This window comes from Ranitomeya variabilis, chromosome 2 (assembly GCF_051348905.1).
Source record: "Ranitomeya variabilis isolate aRanVar5 chromosome 2, aRanVar5.hap1, whole genome shotgun sequence".
NCBI classification, from domain to species: domain Eukaryota; kingdom Metazoa; phylum Chordata; class Amphibia; order Anura; family Dendrobatidae; genus Ranitomeya; species Ranitomeya variabilis.
In genome coordinates, this window is record NC_135233.1 from 849,336,817 (window position 1) to 849,356,450 (window position 19,634).

Genomic DNA, 19,634 nt, shown 5'->3' on the forward strand with positions numbered 1-19,634 from the left:
GGGTTGAGGATTTCCAAAATCTTATAAGGACCGATGAAACGAGGCTTGAACTTAGGAGAGGAAACCTTCATCGGAACATAACGAGAAGACAACCATACCAAATCCCCCACACGAAGTCGGGGACCCACACAGCGACGGCGGTTAGCAAAGCGCTGAGCCTTCTCTTGGGACAACGTCAAATTGTCCGCCACGTGGTTCCAAATCTGCTGCAACCTATCCACCACAGAATCCACCCCAGGACAGTCAGAAGGCTCAACCTGACCCTAGGAAAAACGAGAATGAAAACCAGAATTGCAATAAAAAGGCGAAACCAAAGTAGCAGAACTAGCCCGATTATTGAGGGCGAACTCAGCCAATGGCAAAAAAGTCACCCAATCATCCTGATCCGCAGAAACCAAACATCTCAGATAAGTCTCCAAGGTCTGATTAGTTCGTTCGGTTTGGCCATTCGTCTGAGGATGGAAGGCCGATGAAAAAGATAATTCAATGCCCATCTTAGCACAAAAGGACCGCCAAAATCTGGACACAAACTGGGATCCTCTGTCAGACACAATATTCTCAGGAATACCATGCAAACGAACCACATTCTGAAAAAACAGTGGAACCAAATTGGAGGAGGAAGGCAGCTTAGGCAAGGGCACCAAATGGACCATTTTAGAAAAACGATCACAAACCACCCAGATAACAGACATCTTCTGAGAGACTGGAAGATCCGAAATAAAATCCATGGAAATATGCGTCCAGGGCCTCTTCGGGACAGGTAAAGGCAAAAGCAATCCACTGGCACAAGAACAGCAAGGCTTGGCCCGAGCACAAATCCCACAGGACTGCACAAAGGAACGCACATCCCGCGACAAGGAAGGCCACCAAAAGGACCTAGCCACCAAATCCCTGGTACCAAAAATGCCAGGAGGACCAGCCAACACCGAAGAATGAACCTCGGAAATGACTACTGGTCCATCTATCCGGGACAAACAGTCTCTCCGGTGGACAACGATCAGGTCTATTGGCCTGAAATTCCTGCAGTACCCGTCGTAAATCAGGGGAGATGGCAGACAAAATCACCCCCTCTCTGAGGACACCAACCGGTTCAGAAACTCCTGGAGAGTCAGGCACAAAGCTCCTAGAAAGAGCATCAGCCTTCACGTTCTTCGAACCCGGAAGGTATGAAACCATGAAATCGAAACGGGAGAAAAACAGCGACCATCGAGCCTGTCTAGGATTTAGCCGTTTAGCAGACTCGAGATAAGTCAAATTCTTGTGATCCGTCAAGACCACCACACGATGTTTGGCTCCCTCAAGCCAATGTCGCCACTCCTCAAATGCCCATTTCATTGCCAACAACTCCCGATTACCAACATCATAATTCCGCTCGGCAGGCGAAAACTTTCTTGAAAAGAAAGCACATGGCCTCATCACAGAGCCAACAGAGCTTCTCTGTGACAAGACAGCCCCAGCTCCAATCTCAGAAGCATCAACCTCGACCTGGAAGGGCAGAGAGACATCCGGCTGACGCAAGACAGGAGCCGAAGAGAACCGACGTTTGAGCTCCTGAAAGGCCTCCACGGCCGCAGGAGAGCAATTCGTCACATCAGAACCCTTCTTGGTCAAATCCGTCAAAGGCTTAACCACACTGGAAAAATTAGTGATGAAGCGACGGTAAAAATTAGCAAAACCCAAGAACTTCTGAAGACTCTTTACCGATGTAGGTTGAGTCCAGTCATAAATAGCCTGGACCTTGACTGGATCCATCTCAATGGTGGAAGGAGAAAAAATAAAGCCCAAAAAGGAAACCTTCTGGACTCCGAAGAGACATTTAGAGCCCTTCACAAACAAGGCATTGGCTCGCAGGACCTGAAATACCATCCTGACCTGCTTTACATGAGATTCCCAATCATCAGAAAAGACCAAAATATCATCTAGGTACACAATCATAAACCTATCCAGATATTCTCGGAAGATATCGTGCATGAAGGACTGGAACACAGAAGGGGCATTAGAAAGCCCAAAAGGCATCACCAAGTACTCAAAATGGCCTTCGGGCGTATTGAGTGCTGTTTTCCATTCATCGCCCTGCTTTATATGCACAAGATTATACGCTCCACGAAGATCTATCTTGGTGAACCAACTGGCCCCCCTAATCCGAGCAAACAGATCGGACAACAGTGGCAAAGGATACTGAAATTTGACCGTGATGTTATTTAGAAGGCGATAATCTATACAGGGTCTCAGAGAACCATCCTTCTTGGCCACAAAAAAAACCCCGCACCCAAAGGGGACGAGGTCGGGCGAATATGCCCCTTCTACAAAGACTCCTTGATATAACTCCGCATAGCGGCATGTTCTGGTACAGACAAATTAAAAAGTCGTCCCTTAGGGAACTTACTACCAGGAATCAAATTTATGGCGCAATCACAATCCCTATGAGGAGGTAGGGCACTGGACTTGGGCTCATCAAATACATCCTGGTAGACCGACAAAAATTCAGGGACTTCAGAAGGAGTAGAAGAAGCAATAGACACCAAAGGAGCATCGCCATGAATCCCCTGGCAACCCTAGCTTGACACAGACATTGCTTTCTAATCCAGGACTGGATTATGAGCCTGCAGCCATGGCAGACCTAACACGACAACATCATGCAAATTATGTAACACAAGAAAGCGAATCACCTCCTGATGTGCAGGAGTCATACACATGGTCACTTGAGCCCAGTACTGAGGTTTATTCTTGGCCAATGGCGTGGCATCCATTCCCTTTAGTGGAATAGGGAATTGCAAAGGCTCCGAGATAAAACCACAGCGCCTGGCAAAAGACAAATCCATCAAATTTAGGGCAGCACCTGAATCCACAAAAGCCATAACTGAGTAGGATGACAGAGAGCAAATCAAAGTAACAGACAAAATGAATTTAGGCTGTACAGTACCAATGGTGACAGACTTAGCGAAGTTTTTTATGCGCTTAGAACAATCTGAGATAACATGAGCAGAATCACCACAGTAAAAGCACAACCCATTCTGACGTCTGTGATTTTGCCGTTCAATTCTGGTCAGAATCCTGTCACATTGCATAGACTCAGGCTTCTGCTCAGAAAATACCGCCAGATGGTGCACTGGTTTGCGCTCCCGTAAGCGCCGATCAATCTGAATAGCCAAAGACATTGACTCATTCAGACCGGCAGGCGTGGGGAACCCCACCATAACATCCTTAATAGCTTCAGAAAGACCCTTTCTGAAAATCGCTGCCAGGGCACACTCATTCCATTGAGTGAGCACAGACCATTTCCTAAACTTCTGACAGAAAACCTCTGCTTCATCCTGACCCTGGGAGAGAGCCAGCAAAACCTTTTCTGCTTGGTCTACCAGATTAGGTTCCCCATAAAGCACTCCAAGCGCCAGAAAAAACGCATCCACATTTTGCAATGCAGGATCTCCCGGCGCCAGAGAGAATGCCCAATCTTGAGGGTCACCACGCAACAAAGAAATAATAATTTTAACTTGCTGAACCGGATCACCAGAGGAACGAGGTCTCAGAGCAAGGAATAATTTGCAATTATTTTTAAAGTTCAAAAACCTAGATCTGTCTCCGGAGAACAGCTCAGGAATAGGTATCTTAGGCTCTGACATAGGACTGCGGACTACATAATCCTGAATGCCTTGTACCCTAGCAGTGAGATGATCCACACTAGAAGACAGACTCTGAAGGTCCATAGCTGCAGCTGAATTCTGAACCACCCAGAGATTAAGGGGAGGAGAGAGGCTAGACACACTGCACAGAAAAAAAAAAAAAAATGAACTCAGGATTTCTCTTATCCCTCTTTTGCGATGCATTAACTCTTTATTGGCCTGCTGTACTGTTATGATCCGGTGGTAGGATCACCAAACTGACCTGATAGGTAAACCTGAATAGTAGGTCAAGCTCCGGGGATGTGGGAACTATACCGACCGCAATCCTGATCCTATCCACACACACTAAAGGCAGCCGTGGAGCGTTACCTAAAAACCTAGACGCCTCTTCACAGCCTGAGAAACTAGCTACCCCTAGAGAGAAAGCAAAGCCTCACTTGCCTCAGAGAAATAACCCCAAAGTTTAGGCAGCCCCCCACAAATAATAACGGTGAGTTAAGGGGAAAATACAAACGTAGGAATGAAAAACAGGTTTAAGCAAATGAGGCCCGCTAACGTTAAATAGACAGAAGATAGCAGGGATCTGTGCGGTCGGTACAAAAACTATCAAAAACTATCCACGCAGAAAGTACAAGAACCCCCACACCGACTCACGATGTAAGGGGCGCACTCTGCTCCCCAGAGCTACCAGCAAGCGAAAAATCACATATAAGCAAGCTTGACTGAACACATCATATACTGAGAAACATTTTCAAGGAAACAATGAGCAAAAAGAAGTAGCAAGACTTAGCTTCTCAGAAATAGACAGGTCACCAGGAAATCCAGGAGAGGTCAGAACCAGTACTGAATACAACGACAGCAGGCAACAAGTAAAGGTCCAGGTGGAGTTAAATAGGAACCAGCATAGCAGGAAATGAGGCAGCTGAGCCCAGCTCCAGACCCGCAGTATCGCTAAAGGCCACCAGAGGGAGCCCAGACGGAATTCACAACAGGGATGGGAGTGGGTCAAGTGCACAGGTGGTGAGATGCGATCTTGAGAGTAGAGTGGAGAGTTGATCTTCTGTAATGGTGGAGAAGTTGGTTTTGGAGGTGGAGGGCTGGGAAGTCGGGAGGAAGGGCTCTGGGGCTTGTTGACCAAAACTGTTTCTGATGCTATCAATCTTCTGCTTGAAAAATGAGGCAAAGTCTTCAGCTGAGATACAGTTAGGTCCATATATATTTGGACAGAGACAACATTTTTCTAATTTTGGTTACAGACATTACCACAATGAATTTTAAACAAAACAATTCAGATGCAGTTGAAGTTCAGACTTTCAGCTTTCATTTGAGGTTATCCACATTAAAATTGGATGAAGGGTTTAGGAGTTTCAGCTCCTTAACATGTGCCACCCTGTTTTTAAAGGGACCAAAAGTAATTGGACAGATTCAATAATTTTAAATAAAATGTTCATTTCTAGTACTTGGTTGAAAACCCTTTGTTGGCAATGACTGCCTGAAGTCTTGAACTCATGTACATCACCAGACGCTGTGTTTCCTCCTTTTTGATGCTACTCCAGGTCTTCACTGCGGTGGTTTTCAGTTGCTGTTTGTTTGTGGGCCTTTCTGTCTGAAGTTTAGTCTTTAACAAGTGAAATGCATGCTCAATTGGGTTGAGATCAGGTGACTGACTTGGCCATTCAAGAATAGTCCACTTCTTTGCTTTAATAAACCCCTGGGTTGCTTTGGCTTTATGTTTTGGGTCATTGTCCATCTGAAGTATGAAACAACGACTAATCAGTTTTGCTGCATTTGGCTGGATCTGAGCACACAGTATGGCTCTGAATACCTCAGAATTCATTTGGCTGCTTCTGTCCTGTGTCACATCATCAACAAACACTAGTGACCCAGTGCCACTGGCAGCCATGCATGCCCAAGCCATCACACTGCCTCTGCCATGTTTTACAGATGATGTGGTATGCTTTGGATCATTAGCTGTACCACTCCTTCACCATACTTTTCTCTTTCCATCATTCTGGTCAAGGTTGATCTTGGTTTCATCTGTCCAAAGAATGTTCTTCCAGAACTGTGCTTGCTTTTTTAAATGTTTTTTAGCAAAGTCCAGTTTAGCCTTTTTATTCTTGATGCTTATGAGTGGTTTGCACCGTGCAGTGAACCCTCTGTATTTACTTTCATGCAGTCTTCTCTCTATGGTAGATTTGGATATTGATAGGTTTCTCTTCACCATGGAGATTATTCTGCGATCATCCACCACTGTTGTCTTCTGTGGGCGCCCATGTCTTTTTGCATTGATGAGTTCACCAGTGCTTTCTTTCTTTATCAGGATGTACCAAACTGTAGATTTTGCCACTCCTAATATTGTAGCAATTTCTCAGATGGGTTTTTTCTGTTTTCGCAGCTTAAGGATGGCTTGTTTCACCTGCATGGAGAGCTCCTTTGACCGCATGTTTACTTCACAGCAAAACCTTCCAAATGCAAGCAACACAACTCAAATCAACTCCAGGCCTTTTATCTGCTTAATTGAGAATGACATAACGAAGGGATTGCCCACACCTGTCCATGAAATAGCCTTGGAGTCATTTGTCCAATTACTTTTGGTCCCTTTAAAAGCAGGGTGGCACATGTTAAGGAGCTGAAACTCCTAAACCCTTCATCCAATTTTAATGTGGATACCCTCAAATGAAAGCTGAAAGTCTGAACTTCAACTGCATCTGAATTGTTTTGTTTAAAATTCATTGTGGTAATTTCTATAACCAAAATTAGAAAAATGTTGTCTCTGTCCAAATATATATGGACCTAACTGTAAGTGGGGAGGGAGGAAGTGCTGGGGGACGGAGGAGACAATTGAAGGTGTTGAATAACTGTTTAGGGTTGTGAGACAGGGAGGATATGAGAGCTGAGAAGTAGGTTTGTTTAGCTGTGGCGAGTGTGGTCTTGAAAGTAGTGAGGAACTGTTTGAATGCGATGAAGTGGTCGTTGGAGTGGGATCTTTTCCATCTGCGCTCAGCAGCCCTGGAAGCTCGCCTCAGTTCTTTGGTCAGGCTGGTGTGCCAGGGCTGTCTGTTGATTTTACGAGCTTTGGTATGTGTAAGTGGGGCAGCAGATTCCAAAGCTACAGCTATTGTGGTGTTATATAGAGCGGCAGCGTCATCCGCATTGTGTATGTAAATTATGTCTGTGAGCAGGAGGAGGGATTCCGAGAATGAATGTAGGTCAAGATGTTTAAGATTTCTGCGAGGATGTGAAAGTTTGTGGGGTGGGGATTGTAGACATGGAGTGGAGAGAGATGAGAATGTGAGAAGGTTGTGGTCAGAGAGTGGAAGAGGTGAGTTAGAGAGGTTAGATAGGGAGCAGAGGCAGGTGAAGATGAGGTCCAGTGTGTGACCATCTTTGTGAGTGGCTGCAGAAGACCATTGAGGGAGGCCGAAGGAGGAAGTGAGAGATAGAAGTTTAGTGGCAGCTGAGAGGGAAGTGTCAATGGGGATGTTGAAATCGCCCATGATGCTATATAAGCTCTTTAGTCAGGCCAAATATAAATTAAAGAAACACTTCTATCAAAGTTTTTATCCTCTTAATATATTGCAATCATCCGATTATATAGCGCTGTGTATTTACAATTGCTCATTTTTCCCTTCTACCCAGTTAATTCTTCTGTTTTCCATTAGGTCTATGATATCACGCGATTTACAAGTGACTAGCTGAATCCTTCTAAGCTCTATGTAGAAACTGGAGGTCAATTTTCTCTGCCCAAGTCGTGTGTCACTGCAAAAGTCTATGACACGGGGAGGTGGAGCAGTTGAGTCAGGAGTTGAAGAGGGGGATGATAAATGCAGGGTCAAGAGACTTCCTGTTTCTACACAAAGGAGAGAAAAGAGAAGAATTAACTGGGTAGAAAGGCAAAATGAGCAATTGTAAGAGCACAGTGCTATATAGCATGATGACTGCAATATAGTATTTTAAGAGGATAAAAACTTTGAAGAGAGGAGTGCTTCTTTAAGTTGTAAAAGCTGTGCATCTGTGTGTCCATTACATCCACCAAAACATTAATGCCTGGAAATAAACAATGAAGGTAGGAAATATTCCATGACTGCAAGCAGAGATCTTGAAAGTCATTGGGTGGAAATGTTATACCTTTCTATGTTAAAATACATAACATTAGCCAGATTGGCATCTGTACATGAGTGCTGAAAAGTCATGCATAAGGAATCTTCTGCAAGGACTTTGCATGTTCTCCCTGTGTTTGCGTGGGTTTCCTCCAGATAGTCAGTTTTCCTCCCACACTCCAAAGACATACTGATAGGGAATTTAGATTGTGATCAACAATGGGGGACAGCGATGAGGATGTCTGTAATGCGCTGTGGTTATGTAACATAGTGTAAAAGAAAATCAAGCAAGAGGGGAAGTTGCTGGGCGGGACATAGAGCTGGAGTGACAGAGGCTTCAGATCTACCATAACTCGCCAGCCTAATTTGCATATCAATTCGAATGCTGATTTCTCCGTAACATAAAAAAAGACTGGCCATGTAAAGGTATAGCTGGACTCTTCTCTGAATGAGCTACATGTGCATATAATGTAGTAATTTGTAATTTGGAATTTTGGGGATGAAATTATTTTAACAGATTCACTTTAAATTGTAAGAATAGATTTTGAGGAAAGCTTTTTTTGTGGTTTTGGGAAACTTACATTTGTCACCAGGTGGAAGTAATTTTTCATTTTTTTTTCTTTTTTCAGATACGGTAGGTCCAAATGTATATCCATATTTGAGGAGAAAATACATATTTTACAGGACAATAATGGATATTTTTACTATAAGTACTGCATTGGCATGATAAATGTAATTAAAGAATATGAACCCATTGTAATTACCTTTTGTCCTGTTAGATTCCTAAACTTTTAGATTTGTGAACTATTGGTACTTCCATTTATCATTCCACATATCATAATAACAAGACTTTCAGAGCCTCTCCATGGTAATAGCTTGTAATACTTTTAGTTAAATGTATATTAACTTTGTGATAACATTTACAAGTTGCTTTTATTGCAGACTCATAACTCTCCACATGGACAGCGCTAAAAAGATACTTTTTCTATTATTTTATAGAGAAAGGGGCAAATATAGAATCTGAGCCGAATTGTGAGGATATTCTGACAGCAGACAAGGAGGAAGATCCAGTGGAAAGAAGCTGGGCCCTGAGTGCAGCGTGCGGATATTACCAGCAATTGTGCACAGAAGGGAATCGTACATCAGAAAAATGCCGAAAAATCATGGCTGGTCAATGCCATCTCAAGATGCAAGAATGCAGTAAGGCAGCTACTAAATAACAAACTGTACATATGTAGTGTACATGAAAGGGGTTGCATCGGTACCAGAAACAGCGCCACTTGTGTCCCTAGGATGCATCTGGAATTGCCCTGAGCTCAGCTGCTGAGCCGAAATACTTGATTATTGTAGGTCGTGTTCACAGGCTGCGTTCCCAATGCGTTTTTTACATGATTTTTGCAAAAAATGTTGCAAAGTCACCACATTTTGGAGAATCACAGCAAAAAAATGTATTGTGTAAAAATGGCCTTACCAAGAAATAAGTTTTGTAAGAAAAAAAAAAGCACAATTTAACCCCAAAACATTGATCTCTCAACAATACTGTATAAGTCCACGAAAAAACTGAATGGATCTGTACGATAAGGAGGTCCAGCATACATTTCTAGGGAAGCCATAACAAGGCTATGAGTGTTTAGAATTCATTTTCATTATTAATATTATTTCGACAGTGGCAAAACTTCAAGCATATTTGGCCCAAGTGCAGATTCTTCAAGAGGCCCCCAACTATTACATGTCTCTAATAGTGTTGAGCGATACCGTCCGATACTTGAAAGTATCGGTATCGGAAAGTATCGGCCGATACCGGCAAAGTATCGGATCCAATCCGATACCGATACCCGATACCAATACAAGTCAATGGGACTCAAGTATCGGACGGTATTCCTGATGGTTCCCAGGGTCTGAAGGAGAGGAAACTCTCCTTCAGGCCCTGGGAACCATATTAATGTGTAAAATAAAGAATTAAAATAAAAAATATTGCTATACTCACCTGTCCGACGCAGCCGGGACCTCAGCGAGGGAACCGGCAGCGTTGTTTGTTTAAAATTTGCGCTTTTACTTGGTTACGTGAAGTCCCGGCTTGTGATTGGTCAGGGCGGCCATGTTGCCGGGACGCGGACCAATCACAGCAAGCCGTGACGAAATTACGTCACGGCTTGCTGTGATTGGTCCGCGTCCCGGCAACATGGCCGCCATTAACCAATCACAAGCCGTGACGTCATGGGAGGCTGGACATGCGCGTATTTTGAAAAGCGCGCGTGTCCAGCCTCCAGTGACGTCCCGGCTTATGATTGGTCACGGCGCCATGTTGCCGGGACGCGGACCAATCACAGCAAGCCGTGACGAAATTACGTCACGGCTTGCTGTGATTGGTCTGCGTCCCGGCAACATGGCCGCCATTAACCAATCACAAGCCGTGACGTCACGGGAGGCTGGACACGCGCGTATTTTAAAAAGCGCGCGTGTCCAGCCTCCAGTGACGTCCCGGCTTGTGATTGGTTAATGGCGGCCATGTTGCCGGGACGTCACTGGAGGCTGGACACGCGCGCTTTTCAAAATACGCGCATGTCCAGCCTCCCGTGACGTCCCGGCTTGTGATTGGTTAATGGCGGCCATGTTGCCGGGACGTCACTGGAGGCTGGACACGCGCGCTTTTCAAAATACGCGCATGTCCAGCCTCCCGTGACGTCCCGGCATGTGATTGGTTAATGGCGGCCATGTTGCCGGGACGTCACTGGAGGCTGGACACGCGCGCTTTTCAAAATACGCGCATGTCCAGCCTCCCGTGACGTCACGGCTTGTGATTGGTTAATGGCGGCCATGTTGCCGGGACGCGGACCAATCACAGCAAGCCGTGACGTAATTTCTTCACGGCTTGCTGTGATTGGTCCGCGTCCCGGCAACATGGCCGCCCTGACCAATCACAAGCCGGGACTTCACGTAACCAAGTAAAAGCGCGAAATTTAAACAAACAACGCTGCCGGTTCCCTCGCTGAGGTCCCGGCTGCGTCGGACAGGTGAGTATAGCGATATTTTTTATTTTAATTCTCTTTTTTACACATTATTACATTAATGTTGTTGCGATACCCGATACCCGATACCACAAAAGTATCGGATCTCGGTATCGGAAATTCCGATACAGCAAGTATCGGCCGATACCCGATACCCGATACTTGCAGTATCGGAATGCTCAACACTAGTCTCTAACAGTATTAGTCTATTCATTGGGGCCAAAGGTGCCTGAGCCCTACCCCCCTTGTCCCTACCCCCAATGCAGACCACTTCCCCTCGCCTCCAGGGCCCAGGGAGGATTGCAAACCCTGCTAACGTTACACCCCGGTTGTTAGAGGTTGGAAAATTTTGTGTGTGGAAAAATTTTACAGGTTACGGTACTTACTGAATATCATCTCCTATGATTTTGGCTTTTGCACATATACTGTATGTTCGCACCCTTCTTTTATTCAATCATTCCTTATCTGTTTTTTTCAGAATTAGAAAGTGACATGGATTATCTAAACACGTCACCTGATTTGGACGGTCCATGTGAGTAGATTATGTAATCATCATTCTTTATTATGGGCAACGTCCTCTCGTCAGCCTGGATTCCTGTGGTTGCAATAAATGCTTTACTCCAAATACTCCACACCCTTCACAAACATGCACCCTCGTAGGATCAGGCTTACTTACAGTAAAAAAGAATATCCCCAGAATATTATGCTCCATACAGGGTTTCCAACTTCACTTTTTATTTTATTCTGGACTGGTTATCCAAAAATCACAGACAGACAAAAGTTTTATGGACACTTTGGAAAACCTTAATAATAAGGGATCCATGTCTACAGCCAATAATTCTGATATTTAGACATTGGCTGCATTCAATGTAAACTGTAAAATGATGATAATTACAGTCATATCTGGATAAGTTTCTTCAGCTTCCAAAAAAAAAATCACAGACGTGTTAAAAAAATTACAGACAGGGCAAAAAAGTGTCCTAATTTAACTGACAGTCTTGGAATTTTTTTTTCTGTTAAAAATGTTTTATTTCTGCAGCACCAATATTTCTCTGCAGCACTTTACATTTCAGAGGGTGCTTGTATAAAGACACAACAAAGTAACACATAATTCATAGATGCCATATATAAGTGGAGTGGGCTTACAATCTAATCTTAATCAAATGATTTTTACTAGAGAATTAGAAATGTATGGTATGCAGTAGAACATTTGTTGACAGGTTAATATACAGCTCTGGCAAAAATTAAGAGACCACTGCAAAATGTTCTGTTTGTCTGATTTTTCTCTTTATAGGTATATTTTTGAGTAAAATGTAAATGGTTCTTTTAGTCTATAAACTTCTGACATCATGTCTCCGAATTTCCAAGCAATACATTTTGCATTTTTTTCTGACAAAGAAAAATGGTCAAAATTAAAAAAAACCCCAGTGCATTCTGACCTCAAATAATACAAAAAAAAAACAAGTTCATAATCATTTAGAAACAACAATACTAATGTTTTAACTCAGGAAGAGTTCAGAAATCAGTATTTTGTGGAATAACCATGATTTTTAATCACAGCTTTCATGCGTCTTGGCATGCTTTCCACCAGTCTTTCACACTGCTCCTGGTGCAAAAATGTAAGCAGTTCTTCTTTATTTGATGGCTTGTGACTATCCATCATCCTCTTGATTACATTCCAGAGGTTTTCAATGGGGTTCAGGTCTGCAGATTGGGCTGCCCATGACAGGGTTTTGATGTGGTGGTCTCTTAATTTTTGCCAGAGCTGTATGTTGGTGTGTTTAAGGGTGCGAAAAATTGTCAATAGACATTAGATCCTGATATTTTTAAAGGCATCTGCTGACAATTAATCTTCAAGTTAATAGTGTTACTAACCTACACGTAGCCGAACGCTGCAGGGAGAAAATTAACTTTATTCTCCTTGGAAGCGTTCTGGTTTCAGTCACGGGGACAGCACCGTTGTGGGTTCAGTCACTCCACTGAGAATACAGAGCAGCGGCTGTAACCACGCTCCCAGCCCTGACTGTCAGTCAGGGCCAGGTATGCGGTTACAGACACCACTCTGTTTTCTCCCACCAGCGTTCAGCTATGTGCAGGTTCTAGGCAGGTTAGTAATGCTGTTAACCTGCAGATTAAGCCTATATGTGTAAGTTAATAGTGTTTTTGCTGGTGACATGTTCTCTTTAAATCATGTTTTTACTCTAAACAACATTTTTAAACATTTACATTTTTTTAAATTTCATGTCTTTATTAAAAAAATAACATGAAATTCTCCAATTTTCACACTGCCCATTAGCCCTCTCACTAGGCTGATACGTCAATTCTGTAGCGATCACATATTAGTAATCAGCATCAGCAGGATTACAATAAGAGGTAACACATCTAAAGGCAGAGAGCCTTCCTCCCCCTCTTTGTAGAATCACTGACGCGCACAGAGCATGCTCACAATAATCTCTTCTAAGTAAATAGGTTATTTCCTAACTCAGGTTTTTAAATGTACATGCGGCTACTGTAAAAACATTAAAAAAAAAACATCTGAACTGTTGTTCACAGCTTATTGTAATACTTCAGGTGAAGTTGATGCCCCTTAAGCATATTAAGAGAATTTAAAATTAGCATCAGAAGAGAAAAAAAAAAAAATTAGTTTATATTTCATTGAGTTGAAAATATAAATGAAACATTCCCTTTAAGCGACCCAAGAAGAAGAGAAATGTAATTTAAGTACAGAATGTACCCAGTACATAACAGATACAAATGACTCCGGAAACCCCCCGTTGACTATAATGATGTTTATCATTTGACTGGAGAAATAGCACCTCATGCACGATATAGCCATATGTGTTGTGAATAGTGTTGAGCATTCCGATGCTGCAAGTATCGGGTATCGGCCGATACTTGCTGTATCGGAATTCCGATACCGGGATTCCGATACTCTTGTGGTATCGGGTATCGGGTATCGGAACAACATTAATGTTAAAATGTGTAAAATAGAGAATTAAAATAAAAAATATCGCTATACTCACCTGTCCGACGCAGCCGGGACCTCAGCGCAGGAACCGGCAGCGTTGTTTGTTTAAAATTCCCGCTTTTACATGGTTACGCGAAGTCCCGGCTTGTGATTGGTCAGGGCGGCCATGTTGCCGGGCCGCGGACCAATCACAGCAAGCCGTGACGAAAATACGTCACGGCTTGCTGTGATTGGTCCGCGTCCCGGCAACATGGCCGCCATTAACCAATCACAAGCCGTGACGTCACCGGAGGCTGGAAACGCGCTCATTTTAAAAAGGGCGCGTGTCCAGCCTCCCGTGACGTCACGGCTTGTGATTGGTTGCGTCGCGGTCAACCAATCACAAGCCGGGAGGCTGGACACGCGCCCATTTCAAAATGAGCGCGTCCAGCCTCCCGGCTTGTGATTGGTTGATCGCGGCGCAACCAATCACAAGCCGTGACGTCACGGGAGGCTGGACACGCGCCCATTTCAAAATGAGCGCGTCCAGCCTCCCGGCTTGTGATTGGTTGATCGCGGCGCAACCAATCACAAGCCGTGACGTCACGGGAGGCTGGACACGCGCCCATTTTAAAATGAGCGCGTGTCCAGCCTCCCGTGACGTCCCGGCTTGTGATTGGTCAGGGCGGCCATATTGCCGGGACGCGGACCAATCACAGCAAGCCGTGACGTAATTTCGTCACGGCTTGCTGTGATTGGTCCGCGTCCCGGCAACATGGCCGACCTGACCAATCACAAGCCGGGAATTCACGTAACCAAGTAATAGCGCGATTTTTAAACAAACAACGCCGCCGGTTCCCTCGCTGAAGTCCCGGCTGCGTCGGACAGGTGAGTATAGCGATATTTTTTATTTTAATTCTTTCTTTTACACATTTATATGGTTCCCAGGGCCTGAAGGAGAGTTTCCTCTCCTTCAGACCCTGGGAACCATCAGGGATACCGTCCGATACATGAGTCCCATTGACTTGTATTGGTATCGGGTATCGGTATCGGATTGGATTCCGATACTGTGACGGTATCGGCCGATACTTTCCGATACCGATACTTTCAAGTATCGGACGGTATCGCTCAACACTAGTTGTGAACTCTATTTTTTGGGCTCCCTCTAGTGGTCACAAGCGGTACTGTGTAGTGTTGTCTTTCTGCAGGTTGGCAGCGTCAGCTGGTTCGTTATCCTTGGTTGGTTTCCTATTTAGCTCACCTGGATACTCAGTTCTTGCCTGCTCTCAATGTATTCAGTGCTCTTCAGATTCCTTGTGACTACCTTGCTCCCAGTCTCTCCAAGACAAGCTAAGTTTTTGTTTGTTTATTTTTTGATTATCAGCATTCATCATGTTTCTTGTCCAGCTTGCTAAAATGTGATTTCCTCGCTTGCTGGTTGCTCTAGGGGACTGAGTTTCTCCCCCCACACCGTTAGTTGGTGCGGGGGTTCTTGAAATCTCAGTGTGGATATTTTGTAAGGGTTTTTTACTGACCGCACAGACCCCTTTTCTATTTTCTGCTATCTAGTATTAGTGGGCCTCATTTGCTGAATCTGCTTTCACCCCTGTGTATGTGCCTTCCTCTTACCTCACCGTTATTATTTGTTGGGGGCTTCTATATCTTTGGGGATTATTTCTCTGGAGGCAAGTGAGGTCTTTCTTTCTCTCTAGGGGTAGTTAGTTCCTCAGGCTGGCTCGAGACGTCTAGGATTTTAGACACGTTCACCGGCTACCTTTAGTGTGTTGGATAGGTTCAGATTTGCGGTCAGTCCAGTTTGCCACCTCTCTAGAGCTTGTCCTATGTTTTGTTACTTGGCTGGAGTATTTTGTGATCCTCAACCACTAAGGATCATAACAGTAGAGCAGGCCCAAAAGTGTTTAATGCATCGCAGAAGTGGGATAAAAAGAAGACCTGAGTACGTTTTTTTTTTTTTTTCCTCCCGCTTTTTCTTTGTTGCAGTCTGTTTAGCTTCTTTCGTCCCCTTGAACTCTGGGTGGTTTTGAGCTCAGCTGCAGACATGAATGTTCAGACTCTGGCTTCTAGTGTGGATCATCTTGCTGCACGGGTGCAAAGTATTCAGGATTTTGTTATTCATAGCCCTATGTCTGAACCAAAAATACCCATCCCTGAGTTGTTTTCTGGAGATAGATCTAGGTTTCTAAATTTTAAGAATAATTGTAAGTTATTTCTATCTCTGAGACCTCGTTCCTCTGGTGATTCCGCTCAGCAAATTAAAATTGTTATCTCCTTGTTACGTGGCGACCCTCAAGATTGGGCTTTCTCTCTGGCGCCAGGAGATCCTGCATTGCTTAATGTAGATGCATTTTTTCTGGCTCTTGGACTGCTTTATGAGGAGCCTAATCTTGAGAATCAGGCAGAAAAAGCGTTGCTGGCTATCTCTCAAGGTCAGGATGAAGCAGAGGTGTATTGTCAAAAATTTCGGAAATGGTCGGTGCTTACTCAATGGAATGAGTGTGCCCTGGCTGCAAATTTCAGAGAAGGTCTTTCTGAGGCCGTTAAGAATGTTATGGTGGGGTTTCCCACCCCTACAAGTCTGAGTGATTCTATGGCTTTAGCCATTCAGGTTGATCGGCGTTTGCGGGAGCGCAAATCTGCTCATCCTTTGGCGGTATTTTCTGAACAGAGACCTGAGTCTATGCAATGTGACCGAACTCTGACCAGAATTGAGCGACAAAGTCATAGACGTCAAAATGGGTTGTGCTTTTACTGTGGTGATTCTACTCATGTTATCTCAGCATGCTCTAAACGCTTAAAAAAAAATCGCTAAACCTGTCACCATTGGTACTATGCAGCCTAAATTTATTTTGTCTGTTACTTTGATTTGTTCTTTGTCGTCCTACCCGGTTATGGCTTTTGTGGATTCGGGTGCTGCCCTGAATCTGATGGATTTGTCGTTTGCCAGGCGCTGTGGTTTTGTCCTGGAGCCTTTGGAATTTCCCATTGCTCTGAGGGGTGAATTGATGCTACGCCATTGGCTGAGAATAAGCCTCAGTATTGGACGCAAATGACCATGTGCATGACTCCCGTACATCAGGAGGTGATTCGCTTTCTTGTTCTGCATAATTTGCATGATGTTGTCGTTTTGGGTCTGCCATGGCTGCAGGCTCATAATCCAGTTTTAGATTGGAAAGCTATGTCTGTGTCAAGTTGGGGTTGTCAGGGAATTCATGGCGATGCTCCGTTGGTGTCTATTGCTTCTTCCACTCCTTCTGAGGTCCATGAGTTTTTGTCTGACTACCAGGATGTATTTGATGAGCCCAGGTCCAGTGCCCTGCCCCCTCATAGGGATTGTGACTGTGCTATAAATTTAATTCCTGGTAGTAAATTCCCTAAGGGACGACTTTTTAATCTGTCTATACCAGAGCATGCCGCGATGCGGAGTTATATAAAGGAGTCTTTGGAGAAGGGACATATTCGCCCATCCTCTTCCCCTCTTGGTGCAGGATTTTTTTTTGTGGCCAAGAAGGACGGTTCTTTGAGACCTTGTATAGATTATCGTCTTCTGAATAAAATCACAGTCAAATTTCAGTATCCTTTACCGCTATTGTCTGATTTGTTTGCTCGGATTAAGGGTGCCAGTTGGTTCACCAAGATAGATCTCCGTGGTGCGTATAACCTTGTGCGCATTAAGCAGGGAGATGAATGGAAAACAGCATTTAATATGCCTGAAGGCCATTTTGAGTACTTGGTGATGCCTTTTGGACTCTCTAATGCTCCTTCTGTGTTTCAGTCCTTCATGCATGACATCTTCCGAGAATATCTGGATAAATTTATGATTATTTATCTGGATGACATTTTGGTCTTTTCTGATGATTGGGAGTCCCATGTGAAGCAGGTCAGGATGGTGTTTCAGGTCCTGCGTGTTAATGCTTTATTTGTGAAGGGCTCAAAATGCCTCTTCGGAGTACAGAAGGTCTCCTTTTTGGGTTTTATTTTTTCTCCTTCTACTGTGGAGATGGACCCAGTCAAGGTCCAGGCTATTCATGACTGGACTCAGCCCACGTCTGTTAAGAGTCTTCAGAAGTTCTTGGGTTTTGCTAATTTTTACCGTCGTTTCATCGCTAATTTTTCTAGCGTGGTTAAACCTTTGACGGATTTGACCAAGAAGGGTTCTGATGTTACTAATTGGTCTCCTGCGGCCGTGGAGGCCTTTCGGGAGCTGAAGCACCGGTTTTCTTCAGCTCCAGTCTTATGTCAGCCAGATGTCTCTCTCCCCTTCCAGGTCGAGGTTGATGCTTCTGAGATTGGAGCAGGGGCTGTTTTGTCGCAGAGAAGCTCTGATGGCTCTGTGATGAAGCCATGTGCTTTCTTTTCAAGAAAGTTTTCGCCTGCCGAGCGGAATTATGATGTTGGTAATCGGGAGTTGTTGGCTATGAAGTGGGCATTTGAGGAGTGGCGACATTGGCTCGAAGGAGCTAAACATCGCGTGGTGGTCTTGACTGATCACAAAAATCTGATTTACCTTGAATCTGCCAAGCGCCTGAATCCTAGACAGGCTCATTGGTCGTTGTTTTTCTCCCGTTTCAACTTCGTGGTCTCATACCTGCCTGGTTCGAAGAACGTGAAAGCTGATGCACTTTCTAGGAGTTTTGTGCCTGACTCTCCGGGAGTTTCTGAGCCGGCTGGTATTCTCAGAGAGGGAGTGATTTTGTCTGCTATTTCCCCAGATTTGCGACGAGTGCTGCAGAAATTTCAGGCGGATAGACCTGACCGTTGTCCACCAGAGAGACTGTTTGTCCCAGAGAGATGGACCAGCAGAGTTATTTCCGAGGTTCATTCTTCGGTGTTGTCGGGTCATCCTGGGATTTTTGGTACCAGAGATTTGGTGGCTAGGTCCTTCTGGTGGCCTTCCTTGTCGCGGGATGTGCGTTCCTTTGTGCAGTCTTGTGGGATTTGTGCTTGGGCTAAGCCTTGCTGTTCTCGTGCCAGCGGTTTGCTTTTGCCTTTGCCTATTCCGAAAAGGCCTTGGACGCACATTTCCATGGATTTTATTTCGAATCTTCCAGTATCTCAGAAAATGTCTGTCATCTGGGTGGTGTGTGATCGTTTTTCCAAGATGGTCCATTTGGTGCCCTTGCCTAAGCTGCCTTCTTCCTCCGATTTGGTTCCTCTATTTTTTCAGAATGTGGTTCGCTTGCACGGCATTCCTGAAAATATTGTGTCTGATAGAGGTTCCCAGTTTGTGTCCAGGTTTTGGCGGACTTTTTGTGCTAAGATGGGCATTGATTTGTCTTTTTCGTCGGCCTTCCATCCTCAGACTAATGGCCAAACCGAGCGAACTAATCAGACGTTGGAAACTTATTTGAGATGTTTTGTTTCTGCTGATCAGGATGATTGGGTGACTTTTTTGCCATTGGCCGAGTTTGCCCTTAATAATCGGGCTAGTTCTGCTACTTTGGTTTCGCCTTTTTTCTGCAATTCTGGTTTCCATCCTCGTTTTTCCTCGGGTCAGGTTGAGCCTTCTGACTGTCCTGGGGTGGATTCTGTGGTGGATAGGTTGCAGCAGATTTGGAACCATGTGGTGGACAATTTGAGGTTGTCTCAGGAGAAGGCTCAGCGCTTTGCCAACCGCCGCCGCGGTGTGGGTCCCCGACTTCGTGTTGGGGATTTGGTGTGGCTGTCTTCTCGGTATGTTCCTATGAAGGTCTCCTCTCCTAAATTCAAGCCTCGCTTCATCGGTCCTTATAAGATCTTGGAAATCCTTAACCCGGTGTCTTTTCGTTTGGATCTCCCAGCATCGTTTGCCATTCATAATGTGTTCCATAGGTCTTTGTTGCGGAGGTATGTGGTACCTGTGGTTCCTTCTGTTGAGCCTCCTGCTCCGGTGCTGGTCGAGGGCGAATTGGAGTACGTGGTGGAGAAGATTTTGGATTCTCGTATCTCTAGACGGAGG

At 44.6% G+C, this 19,634-nt stretch overlaps 1 protein-coding gene across 1 annotated transcript in view; it reads left to right on the forward strand.

The window, feature by feature from the left end:
- Positions 1 to 19,634, forward strand: part of PRSS56 (serine protease 56) — a 132,560-nt gene that overhangs the window by 51,181 nt on the left and 61,745 nt on the right. Inside the window, exons 3-4 of the mRNA XM_077281719.1 lie at positions 8,723 to 8,923; positions 11,210 to 11,263. Of these exons, the coding sequence (XP_077137834.1) occupies positions 8,723 to 8,923; positions 11,210 to 11,263 (255 nt within the window). The remainder of the gene's footprint in view (positions 1 to 8,722; positions 8,924 to 11,209; positions 11,264 to 19,634) is intronic.